Source organism: Cottoperca gobio, chromosome 10 (genome assembly GCF_900634415.1).
Source record: "Cottoperca gobio chromosome 10, fCotGob3.1, whole genome shotgun sequence".
Lineage (NCBI taxonomy): Eukaryota > Metazoa > Chordata > Actinopteri > Perciformes > Bovichtidae > Cottoperca > Cottoperca gobio.
The window spans coordinates 24,855,658-24,876,107 of record NC_041364.1 but is presented as its reverse complement, the minus strand read 5'-3'; the positions used below and the strand labels follow the sequence as shown (position 1 = coordinate 24,876,107).

Here is a 20,450-nt window from a genome sequence, read left to right as displayed (position 1 = left end):
TAAGTGCAAATTCAACAATATTGTGCCTCAGTTTATCATTTACACATCTGTACAACATACACATCACAGTGTCTACAAAAGAACAACACATTTAGTCACAGGTATCTGGAACTGAACAATATAGTATTTTACTTTATGATCAAAAAACTCGTCAAGATCTAGAAATTATTTTAAATGTACATTCATTTCCACATCTGTGTAGTAATCCTGATCACATGAACTGACACCACACCACACAAACTAAAGTGGCAACTATTAAGGAAGAAGATTAAGTTATCCTCCTGCTTTGTAAATCTATACATATAAAATGTTGTGGCTCTTTGTACTGAAGCTGCTGACTGACATTATGTCACAATGTTCAATGTCTTAAAATATTTCCAAAGTAAGTTCATTTTCACAGAAATATATTGTTGGCAAAAGCCTGTCTCTTCTCAGGGCACATGAGTTCTGCAGCCTGTTTTCACGAACTCACCCTCACAGTCTGGCTTTGATGCTAATGCTATTTTGCTAGCAATAAGGTAGCTAGCTTTCACTGCTACATCGCCGATATCTCGGCTACGGGTAAAAACCGACTGCTGCCTCTTCAGACCCGCTAACAATTCATTTATCTTCTCTCTTCTCAATTGTCCTTGCAAGCTGTTGTATGTTTCGCCATGATGAGTCTCATAGTGACGCTGAATATTATATTCTTTGAGCCCTGAAACCTGCTGCGAACAGACCGAGCACTCACCTCTGTGAATAAATAGGAAACGTTCCATTTGTCTTGGAAAACTCTACACGTTTCACTTTTCTCCTTTTTTGACAAAGACATTTTGTGTAATGACGGTGCCACAGAGTGTAATGTTGACAGAACCCGCCAGCTCCAGAAGTTCTTTACCGGCAGCTCAGCATGAACAGTTTGCTTGCTTGGCAGTGTTGTGTGCGACCCCAGTGAAATAACAGTTACTTTCATTGGAAAATGGCAGTTAATGTCTTCTCTGTAATCTTTACACTTTGCAAAATCATCTCGCGGGCCGGATTTGATGTTTGACACCCCTGCTGTAGAGATTTACGGGAAATGACGTATTGACAAAGTACAACGCTGCATCATGTTTTACTTTGCTAGGACTAGAGCCATGGTGGGAAGAAAAAACCACTCTGAAGCGTGGCACTAATAAACCTGATGTGACGCACCCCGTTTTTCCTGTGATAATGCTACATAGTGAACAAATCCGTGTTAAACTCGGCAGAAGGATGACTAGAAACGTTGGTTGTTGGTGGATGATACAGTCCTGCTTGGCTAAATATAGGAGCTAACGTTAACGCAGGTTTCATTGAGTTACATTTTGATTCGTTCAATGTCTATTCAGTAAAAATAATTCAATTATAACGTTGTCATGATGTGTTCAAATGTGATCTTGTCAAATTTAGTTTTTGAGGAGACAATTAATGATAAATCTTATCAATTCCATCCCTACACTGCAGCCGGTTGTTAAATGATGAATTTAACCTGTTAACCAGGTTATCGTTGCAGCTAAGCGGCTTTTTAGGCACTTTAACCACAGCAACACCCCTGAACTAATCTTGTCGGCTATTGGTCAGAAAAGGAATTTGCAGCCCTATTACAGCACCCAGACCATGACCCCAAAATGTATTTATTTTAACCTCCATAGTTCCACAGTATCTTGGATTTTAGATTATTTTATCTAAAAGCAGAGACAAAAAAGTCTCTGTCCTTTTTGATAAAAATGGTGCTCGGGGAAAGATTTGGTCACTTTATTTATTCCCTCTTAATCCAGCTGTTTTGTAGGTATAGCTAGGTATCTGAACCTGGAACTTAGTATTTGTATAACAAAGAAGCTGATTTTTGACTTCTGAAAAAAAAAGGGGGGCAGTCACCTATTATCAGAATTAAACAATGCATTTTATCTGTGCATTTATAAAATGATTATTTGACAACACTAATCCCTCATAAATGCGCGTTACCCCTTTCATAAAAACTCTGAGAAGGTTTGGTTCTATGTAACCTGTGAAGTTGGTTCAGACAATGTGCTGTCATTGACTCTGATTAACCATAGGCTCACCCTCATAATGTCACTATTGTGTCTCCAGGTGGTATGGCCAAGAGAAGGACTACAATGTCCTAGTCATGGACCTGCTTGGACCTAGTCTTGAGGACCTCTTCAACTTCTGCTCTCGTCGCTTCACCATGAAGACGGTCCTTATGCTTGCAGACCAGGTAGCTAACAATTACACACATCCATCTCTATGCAATCTTTGACAGCAGTGAAACATGGTTAAATACTAGTAGAGTGGTGCCGCCTTTCAACAAGACGGTTGGTTCCAACCTACTACCTACTCCAGGTCCCTCCCACAGTCAAAAGACCTGTAGGTCTGGCGACTAGGCTTTTTTCGAAGCAGACATTTTGACATGTCACAGCAGGAAAGCACAGGTGTAACTAATAACATAAATATGGGCTGGTGTGTCCATGTTGTGAAGGCTGCTTCATTGGCTTGGCTTACTGGAATACTTCAATTAATGTTGTTTGTTATAACGTACCAAAATGTCCTCTTTGGAAAAGGTCTATTGGTGACTGAAAAAGGCCAATACTGGTGAATGTCAGTGTGAATAAATCTATCTGATGTCCCTCCTACATCTCAACAGAATAAGCTGTTGCTGTTAGCGGATGCTAAATTACTTTGTTAAATATTTAACCGTGGCCTTTTTTTCATCTTCAGATGATCAGCAGAATTGAGTATGTACACACAAAGAACTTCATCCACAGAGATATCAAACCAGACAACTTTCTCATGGGCATCGGCCGTCACTGTAACAAGGTAAGACCTGTCAAGGATCTCTCTCTATATCTTTCTCTCTCTCTCTTTCTCTCTCTCTCGCTCTCTCTTTCTCTCTCTCTCTCTCTCTCTCTCTATATATATATATATATATATATATATATATATATATATATATATATATATATATATATATATATATATATATATATATATATATATATATATATATCTATATATATCTATATATATATATATATATATATCTATCTATATATATATATATACGACATGACACAGTGTAAGTATGGATTATTGAAGCTCTATAGAGCTGTTTGCAGACAGCTGTATGTCATAGTAATGGTGATCTCTCCATATACTTGACTTACTACATCCTAAGAGAACCTTTTCATGGCTATAACTTGACCCATTGTTGCTGCTGTTTCACAAAAACCTTGTAATTGGCACTTGTTCCATTGAATATTTTTGTAAGCCTCAAATGGTATCAAATGTCATACTTGTATCACTTTTTGACTGACGGCAACTTTACCTGGTCAACAACCAATAAGAGTTATTGTCCTGTTTAAAAAATAATCTAAATAAGGAGAGAAGACTCGTGTAGTGCAGTTACTTTTAAATCTGCTGTATATCCTGAAAGACGTGATAGGTATAAATTCAGCGGTGGAGTTCTGAAATAACAACAGAAAACCTTTTTAAGGCTGCACTGCTGAGTTTCCACAGTTAAATAATAGTACAAAGTAATATTCATTTATCTTGTGCCACGCAATTAAGGATAAAACACAACTAAAATAACTATTACCAGTATCTGTATCTTGAAGTATCTATATGAAAAAGGATTGTCTCATTACATATCCATTTTATAATTCCAAAATCTGTCACACCAAGTGTTTTTATGCACGCATGTAATTACAAGACCCCATTCAGCCAGTCATCAGTACAGAAATGCAAGCACAGCAGCGTGATCGTGGAAATATAAAGTTATATCCTTCGAGGTGGATATTGATCTCCTAGATGGCAAGACTTTGATGTTACTTTTTATTTGTCAAAATAACAGGCATCCTAATGTATAGACAACTAGATGAGTCATATTTATATTAAAAGTAGACAAATAAAAAAAAAAACGAATAATTGAGTACATAAATAGCCATGTGATAATGTTTTAATAAACTAGATAAATACCAAATGAAAAACATAAATACCTCTCCTAAATTCACAAATAGGCAATTAAATAAATAACTTTATTGATCACACTGCAGTTTCTTCTCCCATGAAGTTCTCTTATTTCATGGCATATTTTCCTCAAGATGATGCTTGCTTGTCAATCAAGCTCTAGGGATGGGACCAACAATTAAGATAGGTTGCTCTGTTACTCTGCAGAAATGCAAACAAAAGCTATTGAATCATCCGATAGATTGTATGTAGATAAAGTGGTCACACTGGTCAGTCAGAGTTGAACATGGAAGAAACTTTGTGAAGGAGACCACGTTGGTGATTCTACCAGCTCATCACCAAGATCTGCAAGGGGCTAACTCTAGGCTGAGGACTCTGGTCCAAGGTAAGCTAGGCCTATAACATTAAGCCATATTTTAAAAAGTTATATTGTTCAAATGATTCCTAACAGTGTTACTGTTTTTGTTTCATTTATGTCACACAAATGCTGTATGGTGTATTGACATTGTGCGCAGACTTGATGGTTTTAGCTCATTAGCTACTGTGTTCGCCTAAAACATTTCACACTAGCTACAACGAACATATTGACTTTCGGTAATAATGCCATAAAATCTGCACTCTGCATCACTATTCAATCTATTAATTACTGCTTTATTTATTTACTTGTCTATTTTGTTAATATAATTACGAACCTAGTCTTTACCCTAAAGGCACTCTAAACATACACAAAATGATGTTTTAATTACTCTGTGGAGGTATAATTGGTAATGGAGAACAATTCAGTAAAATGCTTTATTTTAGAGAAAAAAGAAAGAAATCGATTTTCAAAGACTGACTTAAACTGACATACAATTCATTAAGTTCCACTTATCACTGTCAGTGCTTGAGCTTTGAATGTAATCGATCATCAGTTATTGTCTGCTGAAGATCACAAGTTGGTAGCTGAACAGACACAAACCTAAGCATGGACAGTTGGCTACGATTAGTGAATTATTAAGCTACTAGTGGCAAATATTTTGCAGTCGCCGAGCATCAATTACCATTCATTTTGCACCAGTTAACTTTTTATTAAGGTGTAAAAGGACATTTTTACATTAGTTTTGGAGTGAAACTGCTTCAGCTGAGAAAATATTTGTCATTTGGGTGCTCTCGCGTTAAGCCTGTCAACACTAAATACATCCTGATAAATTACAAGTTTATAACTTGTGTTTTACAAAGGTTTGCCATCCACACTAATATGCCGAAAAAAACAAAAAGCAGGTCACACAGTACAAAAGTACCGTACGTAGACAATTGTTAATGTAACAAAGTTTGCAGGGTGATGTCGCCTAGTTTCTGTGTACAGGATTCTGCATCCTGGACCATGATGCTGGTTTTCTAGCTAACCACACAAATCAAATATCCATGGGTTTTTGTCAACGTGTGATGTCATTTGTATGCGTCTGGTCTGAGGTGTGTATAATCAAGTTGCCTGAAATTAAAATAGATTATTTATTGTGTGCCCTTGCAGACAGGCAACGTCTGGGTAAATTAAAGAACGGGATGTATATTTTCCCAATTTTCAAAGAATGTGTACTCTGCTGCACAACAGGTGTGCAGCCACAGCCCGACCTCCACTGTTTCCTGCCTGTAGCTCGCTGCAGCCAGCCTTTCCTCCCTGACACTGCAGCCTAGCTCTGTTTGTTTTACAGACCAATGTTAATTTCTTGATATTTAGGATTCAGGCTAATATGGAATACTTGTTTACTTAAATAGTGTAATTGTTTTGACTGAATTGTTTTGTTGGTGGTTGCGTTCCAAAAAATAATGGGAAACATACCATTTTGGATTTGATAGATGGGTCACTTAACAGTTGGGCAGCAGAATTAATTAAACTTCTTTAAAAAACCGTACTCTACAATGGGGCACAGTCTATCTTAAAGCAAATCAGATTAATGTTGGCATTTGGAAGTTTACACAGATGTAATTATGCTTAGAATGCTGAGAAGCTATCTTTTCACGTTCGGGCGCAGAATGGACTTATGGCTTGGCCATTAGCTGGCTGTGTTCTGGGGTCTTTGCTGTGTGTTCAAGTGACACTGACACTGCCTCAGGTCTTGTGTTAGCAGACTATTGTTGATGGTAGTCTTCCATGGACTGCTTGGTGTTGTCGGGGCCCTGACATGATTGATTATCCACTGTAACTGGGGCAAATAATTCTGTACCAAGTTGATGCCCAAATTCTGAAGAATGTGAGGGAACCCGGTTATCTACAGTACCGTATGTATCAGAGATCGGGACTAATGCCGTGAACCTAAAGCTGACGCGTTAAAATCCACAAGGACGCAGTACCCTCACTATCTACGCACCATATTATTCCATCAGCAGTAAAGCTAGTTCACATTTGCTGTTAGCGGCCGGTGAGCAACACTGTCCTGCTTGGCTTCATAAAGGAGCTAATGGTTAACGTTAACAAAGGTTCTGTTGCAGTACACTGATGCGTTAAAGCTATATTCAGTAAAGATTTGTTATCACGTAGTGTTCAAATTTATTCTTGTAAACTGTAGTTTTTGACTAGAAACTTGAATAAATCCAGTTGTTTTGAGTGCGATTTGTTTTCACAGCAATATAAAATAGATATTAGAGAAGGAATTATGACCTGTTTAACTTAAAGTGCTCAGCAGCTTATAATGCATAATTAAAACTACTTAGAATCTTTTTAACAAAGCAAATATTTGACTTTTACTGTGGTATAGAATTGGCTATTAAGAATCATTGAATTTCCCTGGTACTGATAAAGGCATTTAAAATGTGTGATATGGTGACATCCCTAGTCTGCTCCAATTAGGGATGACGATCAGTACTTCCAGGCATCATCTGTCAGACACGTCCGACCTACCATTATGTTAGGTTGTATTTATTCTCAATATTTTATCAAGAAGATACAGCAATTATTGAACAAGGATCTGGTGGAGTATCTGCATATAAAGAAATGCATACATGTTCTGCTATTAATGACAGAATTTGCATATCACTTTCTTAGACATGAATTGCGATTTCCTTTTAAAAAAAACTGCAGAAGCGAACTGAATAAGCTTCCCACAATCACATGACTATTTTGAGTAGTTGCAGGCCATGATGTTCTGGATGGTATTGTAGGAAGTGAAGCTAAATGGGGTCTTTTTGTTGCAAAACATTTTATTCTGCCAGTACTAGAAGTGTAGAAGAGCAGCACGGCCAGCTCACGGTTTGATTAACAATACAGGGCTGAACAAGAGTCCGTCGCTGAGCAGCGGCTCTCACTCGTTCTTCGGCTCAGTGAGTGTGTGTGTGTGCCAATGAGCGTCTCTACATTTCTTTTCCTCTGCTTTGCCCAGTCGGACATTTCCCCAAATTGCTTGTTGACCGTTTCACAGGCCGCCTGGATTTTCAACCTGCCGTACCCACGCTCTCCTAGCAACCGATTAGACTGTTTAATTTTCTATTAGTGACTTTATATGGGATATTCCCAACAGACGTTTTAGTCGTTGATAATTTCATATGCCAGACAACTACATGTGATGCCAACACAAAGTTGATGCCAGCTAACGTGAACTTTGAGCGACGGCTCGGAGGGTGTGTGCTCATGCACGACTAATTTTTCGGCACCTACAGAAGCAGGATGTTGGAGTCACTCCCGCTTGCAAATCAAGTTAGGTTGTTAAAAAACAAAACATTAGTTTGCAAATCTAACATAACTATCATACAACTTTGTAGTTGGTCATAAATAATAGTTTTTTTTAAGTGCCAGTGCAGATAATTATAAGCTTAGGGCAAAATGATGCTGTTCAGTATCTTGTTGCCCTGTGTTAAATCTCAACTGTAAAACAGTTTCATTTATATTCAGCAGGCACTTGATTTAAGTATACGGCTGTGTTTAAGTTCAGATGTTAGCCCTCTCACATACTCCTCTGCTCTTTTTGTTTTTACACATACTTTGATTGGGTCCTGTACACCTGTTTCAGGTTAGTCTAGGGCTGGGTGTGGCTTGGGTCTCATGCTTGCTTTGTAAAACGAGTCAATACACCAGTTCATGTTTCCGGTTTGAGGGGGCTCTGTTTACTCACCAAAGTTAACACTTAGTAAAGATTGTTCTGGGATACTGTCCCATAGCAGTGCTAGAACCTATAGGATTTGGTTTGGTACTGAAAAGTACTAATACAGAGCACAAGCTTGTCTTTGTCGAGATAATTTGTCCTAAAGCGGGGACTGCTGTTGTTTGGGTCTCATTGTTCCATGATACCCAAATGTAGTTGTAGTAGTAATGTATGCTCCAGTACAGAGTATGAGTGTATATTGTTGATTTTGTTGGTTTCTAAAATGCTAACAAGCTCTGTCATAAACTAGCACAATATCACAGCTAACCATAGCAGATAAGAGTTAAAGTTGGTAAGTCCACAGTACATCAAAAGACATCTTAATGCGTTACAGGTAACTAGTCAATTACACAATTTCCAGCTGGCTCATTATACGTTTATTCCAATACTATCTACTCTAGTACAGGATTAACCCCTTATGTCTGTTTAGCTGCGTATGACTGAAGTGTTTCATGTAAACGAGAGGCAGTAACTCTCCCTATGTTAGTGGTGGCATGTGAACAACTTGGTTCAGATAATGTCATCTTCACCCTCCAGGGGCCTGTTAAAGCTTTTCTTTGTTAGCAGATATTTTATATGCACTCTTTGTTTAGCTGGTGGAAGATGGACAACCATGGTCTCTTTACCATCTGCTGCCGAAATCCCCTCTCTCCCCCAGGTCTTTTCTGAGCCATGGAGTTGCCTGTCTGCACTGGCCTTTCTTGTCACTGTCAGACATATTGAAGTTTCAACATCTCCACGTTTCCAGAGACACTTTTGGCTTGTTGTACAGGGTTGATCTCACTACGGTTGTCCTGACAGAAGAAAATCACAGTCATGTGGTTTCTTCTAGACTGATGGCCAGAATGATCATATCTGTACCACAAAGATTTAAAGTGGATTTTTTGCCTGTGTAGTTCCAGTCTTGGATGTGCCTATCCTAGCTGTACAGGACACTGTTAGTTGTATCACAGGGAGAAAACCATGTGGGTGCAACCAGAAGTGCCTGTTTTACTCATGCTAACTGTAACTGAAGGTGGATAGAGGCTGTGATTTTGACCCCTGCCCCTCTACTGTCTGCCCTAGTGTTTAGACTCGTCAGTGGGGAAGAGGAAAAGAAGCTTGGCTGTTAGCTCTTCTCAGGACCCATCTTTCTCAGGATTAAACCAGGTGTGACCTTTACCACAACACCAGCTGCCTCACAACAGCAGTTGTCGCTTTGCAATCATACCTAACTACACTGGTTTAAAGTGAATCAGACCACCAGCACCCATATTGCACTCATAATACCCAATGTATGTACTCCCCCACCCAGTGTGCACTTCATTACAGTGGGAGAGGACAGCAAACTTTCCATCAGCATTTCCTAGGGAGTAGCTATTGTTGTAATATGGAGTCCCAGTCCCTCGAATCGTCGCTCAAATGGCTTCTTGCCAACATTAAAACCCAGTTTCTGTCTCTTTAATGTGATGTCCTTATAGTAGTGAAGGCATTTATCCAAGTGGAATGAAATGACTCACTCTTTAATGATTCATATTAAACAGAAATCAAACCTAGTCTTAAAGTTGATGCAGAATGGCACTTGATCTAACCTGATCCTTATATTATTAGACAGCAGGCTAGCTGACTGAGACTGCGTGGCTCTCATTATTGATGTTTAATGAGCCATCATACTGCTGGATACATGAGCAGGATGCATCCTCTCAAAAAGGAAGGCCAGAAGCACTCTAATGATAAGAATGTACAAGCAAGTAAAATGAATCTGGTCAATTGTAATATTCAAACTTACTAAATCACAGTTCTCTTATGTAAAATGTGTGTCCATCTTGTGTAGATCAGTCTTCAAATGTAAGTAATTTTTAAGAAAGTGAAATGCTTTGGACTAAGATACAAAGAGAAGCTTAGCTACTGTGAAGCTGCTTCATCAAAGTCTGAGTAAACTGTCACTTGTACAACACGCTTGTCTATTTTGTTTATTCCACTGCCGGCCCTCCTAAACGCACCATTTAAACTGTTCATCTGCTTCATGTATAAATGCTCAGATTTGGGATTTTAAGAGTGGTTACTGATTACTGCTAGAATTTAGGACTTTATTCTTGATTTGCACTCTTATTTTTCATGGGTGTCATAAAGGCATGTGACTCACATTAGCCTCACAGGGCTTCTAACAGGCAGTAAGCACCATATTTTTTATTTTATCTAAAATAACTTGTGCGACAAACCGAACAACAATATATTTCTTCCCGACGATTTCGAAGACTATTCTCCGGCCAATGGGCTTATTAGGATTAAGTTATTTTTTGATAAAACATGTTTCAATCTGTAAAGTATTAACATGATTTTGTGTTTTTATATTTGTTTTTTATTAAAATTGTGTTGGTGTTACATGATGAGTTGGTGTTATTTGTGCAAATTAAAATAGCCATTGGCAGCACTGTAAATGCATTCTTAACAAGTCCAGATTAAACAAATCAGAATGCTTAACTCCATTCAGAGCTTGAAACTAACTACAAGTGTACCTTTAGATACAGATAGGTAAACATGTCCTTGATCCAGCTAGAATAATGGTAATACATTTGGCAATTGTAAAAGAAAATTGACTGGCCAGTATGGTGATGTGCTTCAGGTGTCCTGGGGAGGAGTCTGCTCACACCTGTAGTTAGTCGGAATTCACCAGAATTTCGAGACACGAGACGTGTCAGCTGCTATTCCAGATTGTCTGGTATGGTCACATTTGATCGTAGCATGTTATCGTGTGCATGGACAAGGAATTTCCATATAGTGTTCAAAGTGGTAGTATAATAGCTTAATTTCCATTTTTTGATAGCTTCAGTGCGTTTGATGCGTATAGTTTGAGGAAAGGAGATATTTCAACCTCCGTTTCACTTCTGGTTGTTTTCCCTTTGATGGAACCCGTTAGGGTTGTAGTTGGGTTTTACTGGTTCCTGCTTCAGTGTAGGATGTCACATCCATACGTATTTGGTTCTTTAACTTAGTGTCTCTAGAAGCCCTGGTGTCAGGTTTGTATGAGAAGACCTGAATTTCGGACATGATCATCTGTTTACATTCGCAAATAACACGGCCCATGCTATTTAAATGATTAGGATACTTGGATAATAGCAAAATAAAACACTTCTGTGAGATCTGTCCTTCATATAGGTTGAATTCAGGATAATCTTATAGTTTATATTGAACAAGAACTGTTTCTTAATGGCAGCCGCCTGAACAGCGTGGATCCAGCCATCTTAGAAAGAGATGTCAGACTTGCCCTCCAGAGGTGTGTTCCCTGAACTCTCTTTATACCAGCAACCTGTTGCTTTTGACATTGATGACTCTGGTCAACATTGATTATCTGGATTATGGGACAACAGGGCTTGTTTTAACTCTTGGGATGTATGCAGATGGGTAAGCTGACACAGGACAACAGTCAGAGCACGCAGTCTGTCACTTTACGGCCTTTTGAACTCCTGTAATGCTGAAACTGATGCTCTTGCTCCTGGTCTCGTACGATTGCCTTTTTGGCCTGGAAAGGCCACATATAGCCTGGTGGAATAAATATTCAGATTAGCAGTTAGCATTCATGCACGGTGAGGTTGGGGTGGTTTAGTGTCTTTTTGGTCTTCCTATTCATGAAGTGTTCAACATGATCACTGAGTGTCTCTTGGATATTTACTGTGCTTTAGTTTGAGCCATTAGGAATTACAGACGTCGTGTCATTTTAATGGACAAAATCTGACAACACGGTTGCCTACATAATACAACTTCTCAAAATGAGTGTAAATAAGTGGCATAATTGTCAGCCGGTTCAACTATACTGATGAGTAACATAGTTTTAGGAAAGCAGCTGCTTAACTGGACCCTATATATTGTAGGAAATTGAAACTCTGCAGCTTGATGAGTCGAGTGTGAAAAGGAGCAACCTCAAAGTCAATCATACAATAGATTAGCACAGTGCTAAATGTGTTACACTGCTGGATCTTATACGCAGAAGTCATATGATCATAACCAGCTTTCGTAGCCTGCGTAGCGGCGTGTTCTCGCAGCCTGATGACTGTGTTACCTTGAATTTATATACTTTCTTTATTAAATGTCTTATGGTTCTTTAAAAGAAAACAATGCATTATCATATTGTACAAAAGGAGGTCAAAATCTGCCTGCCGCTTTCACAGAACACATCTGGAAGTTGTCCAGTTTATTTGTTGCGAGGCCCCTGTTACCACATTGAAGCTGAGAAGTGACTATTTTTTAGGGATACAACACTCTTCCCCCTGTGCATGTTAATGTTGTCACACAGATCCTCAATCAATGCAGTAATGTTTTCAACAGTCATGTTTAACAGCAGGACTCGGCTTATTGACCGTGTTTTTAATATGAAGGACATATGTAATATTATGCATCTCCATTTTTGTATATAATGTGTGTGTGTGTGTGTGTGTCACTGACTGATAACCAACATGTGTTCTCTCCCTCTCTGTCAGTTGTTCCTTATTGACTTTGGTTTGGCGAAGAAGTATCGAGACAACCGAACACGACAGCACATCCCCTACAGAGAAGACAAGAACCTGACTGGCACAGCACGCTATGCCTCCATCAATGCACACCTGGGCATTGAACAGAGGTCTGTGCACACATTTAATATTTGATTCTCAAAGACGATAAAGTTAATGTCTGTCGCCGCTGATGCCGTTATCTGGACTCGACAACTAACATTATTGTTGTCTGCAGTCGGCGTGATGACATGGAGTCACTAGGCTATGTGCTGATGTACTTCAACAGAACCAGTCTGCCGTGGCAGGGATTAAAGGTATGACAATAAAACTGAATGTGGCAGTGAATGGTCTTTATCCTATTCACAAAATGTTATTGTGTTTTTTTTCATTTTTGTTCATTTTATTGAACAATTAAATGCACATTGTAAACCCTTTTGTGTGTGTGTGTGTTACAGTATGTGTTTTATACTGCTAATGATGCTTTTATTTAGATTTAAGGTGAACTTAGTTTTTAAAATCTTAACTTAACTTAACTAAACCCAGTAGTCCACTTGAGATGTCCAGGCCAGAACAGAAGTGCAGAGGGCAGTTATACTAGGGGGTAGCCACAATGTTTGTTTACTGAAAATCTGTTATTTGCACATAGTTTGTGCCACTAAACACTAGTGTCACTACAACAGCTGCCAGTGAGCTGTGGTGCAAACATGATTGTTGCGCTGCAGAAATAGTGACTGATACTGTATTTATGTTGCACAAATGAATGTTGTCAGTGTCACAGAGGGTAAACAACTAAGACGTTTGAGTGGTAGCATGTTGCTATCAGCGTTATTAATGTATTGTCTGATTGTCAGGCTGCCACAAAGAAGCAAAAGTATGAGAAGATCTCGGAGAAGAAGATGTCCACCCCTGTTGAGGTCCTCTGTAAGGTAAGAAAACGTTAAATGGGCACAGTGGTAAAAGGTCTTACTCCACATTCACACAACTCAATTGTATGACTTCATGTTTGCAGGGTTTCCCAGCAGAGTTTGCTATGTATCTGAACTACTGCCGTGGCTTACGCTTTGAGGAGGCTCCAGACTACATGTACCTACGCCAACTGTTCCGCATCCTTTTCAGGTAAACGCACTTACTACATACGCATAAGAAAAAGGCAATTTTTGCTGTGGCTAGTGTTGATACCAGCGTTGATTCAGGTCAGTCTGCTCTGCTACTTATGACAAACTGAAGCTAAGTATAAGGACATGTTTGCAAAGTGGTCTGCATACATGAACAGTTAGTGCAGACACACTTCTAAGCATCACCATATATGAGTATATTGCTTTTCTTCCTACTATTGTTTTCCTTGCGTTGTCTTTTTCCTAAAGTGTTGTCCCTCTCTAACCCGTTTCACACAGCTGATTGTTAGAAATATTGGGCTGACCACATGTTTCTATGTCTTGTAGGACTCTGAACCACCAGTATGACTACACATTTGACTGGACCATGCTGAAACAGAAAGCAGCCCAGCAGGGGGCCTCCTCCGGGGGCCAGGGCCAGCAGGCACAAACCCCCACAGGCAAGCAAACTGACAAACCCAAGCCTAACATGAAAGGTTAGTAGCAAACAGCCAAGCGACGTTTTTTTACAGACACCAATTGCTCATATATTCATTCAGTATTGTAGTAAGGACTATTAGATACTGTTTTATTCCCTAACCCACACCCCAGTGCCCTTTTTAAGAAAAGTAAAACGGCAAATTGGAAATGAAAAACAAATTATAGTTTATTATTCCTGTTGGAATAATGAAGCCGAACAGCATTAAAAGTTTCAGGAGGCACCCTAAAAGAACAGAAAATCCCAAATAAAAGAATTTGATACAATTGGTCTGTCTTGCAGAAGCAAGCACGTCCTTGGGGAATTTGACTACTAACTTTGCTGCCATGCTATTCTGTTCCTTTGTTGGGACTGGACAACAGGCTCTCTCTGCTACAACACTGTCTTAATGCTGAACAACTCACTCTGATTACACTCCTCTGACCCTTCTGCTGTCTTTATTAACATTCCCTCTCAAAACTGGATAGTGTTGAAAATATCTTTATTGTTTTCCCTTCTTACTTAACATTTGTTTCCCCGTGCTATTTGACTGCGACATTAGTGATCCACACCTGCTGTCGAGCAGATGGGGAATAGGTGTGGCTCAAAAGAAACAACCTGAGAAATATTGGTCCCTCAGGGCTGGAATAAAGGGTATACCTGTGATGTCGCAGTATGTGGAAGTTTCCACGGTCACTCTCCTGGGTGGCACACGGGGAAAAGAAAAGATGGAAAACGCTGCTAAAATAGTAAAGAGCTGTAGTGTAAATTACTTCACAATCTGTTTTAGAAACAATTCAAGCACACGCTCTGACGTCTAAATAGAAGACGGGCAACTGGAAGTGAATGGAGTTTTTAATCTGTAACTTAAACTAACCAAGAACAATGTTTTCTGAATAAAACATATTTTTACAAGCCTGTCCACAAACATGAATATCCTTTTAGGGCATTGATGAGGTGTAAAGGTGCAGCATGGGAGGATCACACTCAACCAAAACCAGGGAAGGCGGTCTGCAAGGCATGCAAAGAAGGATTGTTTTGATGATTACTAATAATCGTTCAACCCCTATTATTTGTGTATACTTGGTACGCCCTCACCCAGAGACTAGCTAACATTCGTGGAGTGGAACACCGAACGAACTCGACCAGCTCACCAACTTAAATGCTCACAAAATTCCCAACCAACTGTGGTCAGGTGAAGAAAATCACTCCCTAACAATGACTTTCCCCGGGAATAACGTAGCAGAATACGGGCTGTTCTCCACAACTGGAGATATAAAGTTACTAACACAACGGAGTTAGAAAATAGAGTTGCACAGTGGGAACCCGATAGCGGAGAGGTTTTGGTACACACCAAATGCAGCAAATCCCCGGTGTGAGTCCCGTCTGGCCAGACCAAAAAGGAAATGGCGCAGGAGTTTAATGCCGGGGATTTCATGGCGATCCAAGCCGTAGAACCGTGAATGAAACTGTGATTCCCGTTACATTGTCTTTGGGGGAAAAAGGAATAGTTTGTAGATAAAGCTGTACTTCGCGAAGGGCGGTGACACAGTCAGAGATAGAGTGGAGGAAAGAAGAGGGGTGAACTAAAATACATTTTACTTCCCCCCCCCCCCCCCCCCCAATCGCACGGACCTCTTCAAGCATCTTCTATACAATATATATAGTAGGGGGTCCCTGCTCCACGCTACACCAGTTTGGGGGTCCTTGGCCTGAAAAACGTTGAAGACTCCTGACGCAAACGATCGCCCCAGTAGCATCCAACAATACAAAGTCAATGGTGAGCCAGTGCATCTGTGGGAGCTCACTTCGTATAGTATATGCGTACCAATCTGATCTTGTGCCAATCTTGAATTTACTTTATAAAAAATAAAAAAACTTATTTTCAGCTTCTGTTCTAACATGTTTTGTGAAATGTTTGTGTTTTTCTGTTTTTATTATTATATATTTAGTTAAATCAAATATCTTTTCTCAATAATAGTTTCTCTTCCGTGCATTTCCAGTGACAGACTGCACGGGCACAGAATAATTGATTTGAAGATTTTGAACAGTAGTTAAAACTGCAACTCTTCAACTCTTAAACTAAAGTTTGACATAAAAACAGATGTTAAAATTGGACCCACTTATACTCTGCTGAAACCAAATGTGAGTACTCTAAGCAACAGATCCTTAATGTAGCCGCATTCTTCCTTCACCTTCAGCTGCAGCCACAGTTGCTTCTTTGCTGAAAGTCTTTTACTTTGTTGTACCTTCAGAAAGTAATGAGTCAGCTTCAACAGAATGCTAGCTTACTTACTAACATTTTAAAGGAAACGTTTTCCAGAAACCAAACAAATGTAATGAATTCTGCTAATTAGATTTCATCACTTATTGTTTAACACTTATATCCTGTTGGTCCTGCCTGCTCTAGCCTTATCGTAACGCACCCTCTACCCGACTGCTAGTTAACCGTTGGCCTGATCGCAGGAGCGTCATGGCAGGAGACCACACCTGACAGGAAAGTTCTCCTGAGGCCAGTGGCTCATCAGAAGCTGTTCCAACAAGTCTCGTTTCTCCCTCCACCCAACACTCTAGAAATATATAAAGAACATGTTTGCTGGCAAATAATGCACATGACACTTCAGAGAACTCGACAAACTGAAGCAGCCAAATTCATGTTTGCACTACAGTGTGCTGTCGGTTCACAATTTCATGTTAGTTAACATGCGAAGGTCACATTGAATGACTGGTGCAGTTGTATCAATTTTAATTTCTCCAAGAAATGTATGGCCTGTGTTGTATTTGACATGAAATGCTTACAATGCTTTGAAGACTGAACACCTGTTCATACCTGAATACACCTTAACCATCTCCGTAACACCCAGGGTGTGGCTGAAACCTGATGCCGCTTTCAGAGGTGGAACTGAGCTAACATCATACTTGGCTTTTTACTTGTATTATAACAGAATCAATTTTATTTATATAGCCCAATATCACAAATTATACATTTGTCTCAGTGTGCTTTACAGGATACGACACCCTCTGTCCTTAGACCCTCGCATCACACAAGGAAAGACTTCCTAAAAGAAACTCCATAATTAAAGGGGGAAAAATGGAAGAAACCTCAGGGAGAGCAACTGAGGAGGGATCCCTCTCCCAGGACGGACAGACGTACAATAGATGTCGTGTGTACAGGATAAACAACATTTGACAGAAATTATGTTGTGTTGAAAAAGAGAGTTTGGATGAATCCAGGAAAATGTCAAAAAGGCTTCCCGGTGTTCAGCAGGACCAGGGCAGCAGGCGCAGCCACGATTCCTGATCCTGACGTAAACTTTATCAGTGGCAACCTGCCACATGAGAGACACAGAAACTCTGGGGATGATACCCCGGATGATGAGTTAGTAACATACATTTACATAATGCATACAGATAGAGAGGGAGAGGAGGAGGCGAGCAGGGAGGTGTCCCCCGGCAGTCTAAGCCTATAGCAGCATAACTAGGGGCTGGTCCAAGGCAAGCCTGAGCCAGCCCTAACTATAAGCTTTATCAAAAAGGAAATTCTTTAGCCTGCTCTTAAATGTGGAGTGTGTCTGCCTCCTGAACACAAACTGGAAGCTGGTTCCACTGGAGAGGAGCTTGATAGCTGAAGGCTCTGGCTCAGTTGGTTTATAAGGTACTATGAGATCTTTAAGATATGCTGGAGCCTGACCATTAATTGCTTTGTAAGTTAGAAGGATTTTGAATTCTATAGTAACCTTTTCTAACCTCAGATTGTTCCTTTTCAAGGTCTTTACAGAATTGGAAACAAAGTTTTTTGTTTTTTCTTCAATAAAAAGGTGACGTTGCTATGGTGAGCAGAGTTTAAAACCATCACTGTATGAACAAAATGATTTGATTGATTTGACCAATATTGAGATCAACATTATTAATTGTTTTTAGGGCCAAATATTTGTATTGCATTTCCACATTTAAACAGAGCACGGCTTTCACTGTTCTACATTCCTGCTGATGTACATCAAATTAATATTCTCCAGATTTCAGTGCATTTTAGTTTTACTCTTCTGCTCTGCACTGCTCCCGCAACATTAAGGAACATTTTCCCCAGGGTGCTGCGCAGCGCCATGAAGCCTTCACATCTCTATCGCCCCCTGGTTGCTGGCTGTTAGTTTGAGAAGCACTTGATTTGATATGTAGCGGAGTTTTGAGTTGAGCACACATTTTAAGTGTCAGTATCTCAGTCAATCCAGTGTGGGAAACTAAAATCGTGAACGCTATTAATATTCAATGAATTGTGCAGCCCCACTACACCTCACCTCCTTATGGTTAATATGGTTAAGTTAACATGCACCAACTGTTTTTAGGCACACTGTTCTTCATGGAAGACTTATGAAATATTCCTCAACTAAATGTTTCTGTTGTCCTAACCAGGTGGCAGACGGTGTCGCACTGATGCGTGTAATACATGTGACACGCGGTTCTGCCTGTACGGTTACTGTTGTGTACAGATTCGTGCCTACAAACACCACTGAGCTACTGTGACCAGAGCCCATGCCGCATGCTGACTTTCTATAAATTCATAGGATATGCAGTCTAAGCACTTGCCTTGTGCGTGGATCCTGCTTTGCTGCGTTCACAACATTAAACTACCTGATCAGTGGTTCTCAATTCACTATCGCTGTGATGGACCAGCTTCATTGGAAATTGCAAATCTTACAATCTTCTCTTGGCTGAAGGACTTGGGAGAAGATGAGCTGATGGATCAGAGAACACTGCTGTAGTAACTGCTCAGACCATGGTGCCTTTAGTGTGCCCTTACACTGCCACGCTCTGCACAATCTGTGCAAATGCTCACAGTTCTGTTTTAGTCCATGTTCTGTCAGGTTGCAGTCATGTATCACCGCAGCTTAAGAACCAATCATGAAAAAGCACGAACAAGAGGAAGTATTGTGACATGACTGAAGATGTAACCTACCAAAGAAAGTGTGCCGCAAGTATAAAGACATTGTAGTGTTCTTCCTTATAACGGGTGTAACAGGAAACATTCTTTCATATATCTGGCGTTTTCCTTTGGTGCATTTCCAGGCTTTTGTGAAAGTGTTAGCTGGTAGAAAGAGATTGCATACTGTGGTGCTGAACAAACATAAAGAACTGTACTTTGGTAGGTCTTGTCATAACCTTTCCCCATTCTGTAATGTAGCGTTCTGTCCTGCTTACTGCTGACCACCTGCTTTCAGACACTATCCTGCTGGAGTGGCCGTGTGTATCTGACACCACCCTCTATGGGCTTCTGAACACTGCTAATGATGCTGCCTGTGTTTCTGTCTGTCTGTAGGTTTCTGAGTGGTCTCTGCCCAGAGCAGGGCTGCAGAAGCGTTGGTGACCAGGACCAACACGTCTCTTCCTGGACAAGCGACAAACAGAAAGTCTGTGTCTCCTTCCATAATAACTATCTATGTAATGGAAATGTATAGATTTACACACGCCTTTGTCAGCTGTGTCATCTATATATTCATATGTATATATAATAAAAACTCTGCACTCCGAAAGAAAAGAAGAATGAAAAAGCAGGTTTTTTTTGGATGTGGAGGCTGTAGCCCCCTGCCCCCTGCCCCACCCCAGACACACACCCTCCTCCATCCATCCCTGTCTCTGTCCTCATTTCAGTGTTGACTTTTTGTAAGGTTTCTTTGGAAACTGAAGTTAAGAAGATAGTCAGCTGACCCTCTATTTTTCTCTCCCAGTGGAAACATCTCAAAGCATCTTTTCCCCTCTTCACTCCTCAATTATTTCACTCCCTCCTTTTACCAAGCAAATGTTAAAACCTGAAAACCGTTCTCCCTTTTTGTTTCTGAAATAATTGAATGATGCAACCCTGGATGTTATTTACTAAAAAATCAAAAATGTTGGATTTTCTTTCTTGTTTTCTTTTTGTTTTCCTATGGTGATTAGGAGTTTGCCTGTTGACAATATAAACAGCTGATGGCAACAGTCAATGGTAGAATGATACTCTGGCTCTCTCCCTCTATAGAGCTCTGAATTATTATTAAATCTGTTGTAAAATGGTCTTCTCCAAAAATACCAATAAAAACATTACATAACTCAGACCTCCAAGCACATTCATTATCTGCACCTGCACAATGAAAACTGTCACGTGTATGATTTGCTGATTGATCTTTTCTTACACAAATGGAATAGTTAACTGATCTAAGTCCTTTCACCACACCTTGAGGGTTTTTATAAAAATGCTTGTTTGAACTCTAAAGTACTTTTGTGTTTTCCAGTGTTCTTCGTCTCACTGCTGATGTGTTTCCTCCCCATTGATCTGAGTGTAAACTGTTGTACATGC

At 39.9% G+C, this 20,450-nt stretch overlaps 1 protein-coding gene across 4 annotated transcripts in view; it reads left to right on the top strand.

The window, feature by feature from the left end:
• csnk1a1 (casein kinase 1, alpha 1) overlaps positions 1-20,208 on the top strand; it is a 28,504-nt gene extending 8,296 nt beyond the window's left edge. The window contains exons 3-11 of one of the 4 annotated variants that reach the window (XM_029441650.1): positions 2,092-2,218; positions 2,719-2,817; positions 9,147-9,230; positions 12,539-12,678; positions 12,786-12,864; positions 13,402-13,476; positions 13,560-13,666; positions 13,993-14,105; positions 19,437-20,208. In XM_029441650.1, coding sequence (XP_029297510.1) covers positions 2,092-2,218; positions 2,719-2,817; positions 9,147-9,230; positions 12,539-12,678; positions 12,786-12,864; positions 13,402-13,476; positions 13,560-13,666; positions 13,993-14,105; positions 19,437-19,444 — 832 coding nt within the window. In that variant the 3' untranslated portion in view covers positions 19,445-20,208. Of the gene's footprint in view, positions 1-2,091; positions 2,219-2,718; positions 2,818-9,146; positions 9,231-12,538; positions 12,679-12,785; positions 12,865-13,401; positions 13,477-13,559; positions 13,667-13,992; positions 14,147-19,436 lie in introns of those variants that run through there. The other 3 variants (XM_029441648.1, XM_029441652.1, XM_029441649.1) reach the window with 3 other exon arrangements.
• Positions 20,209-20,450: the final 242 nt, after the last annotated feature.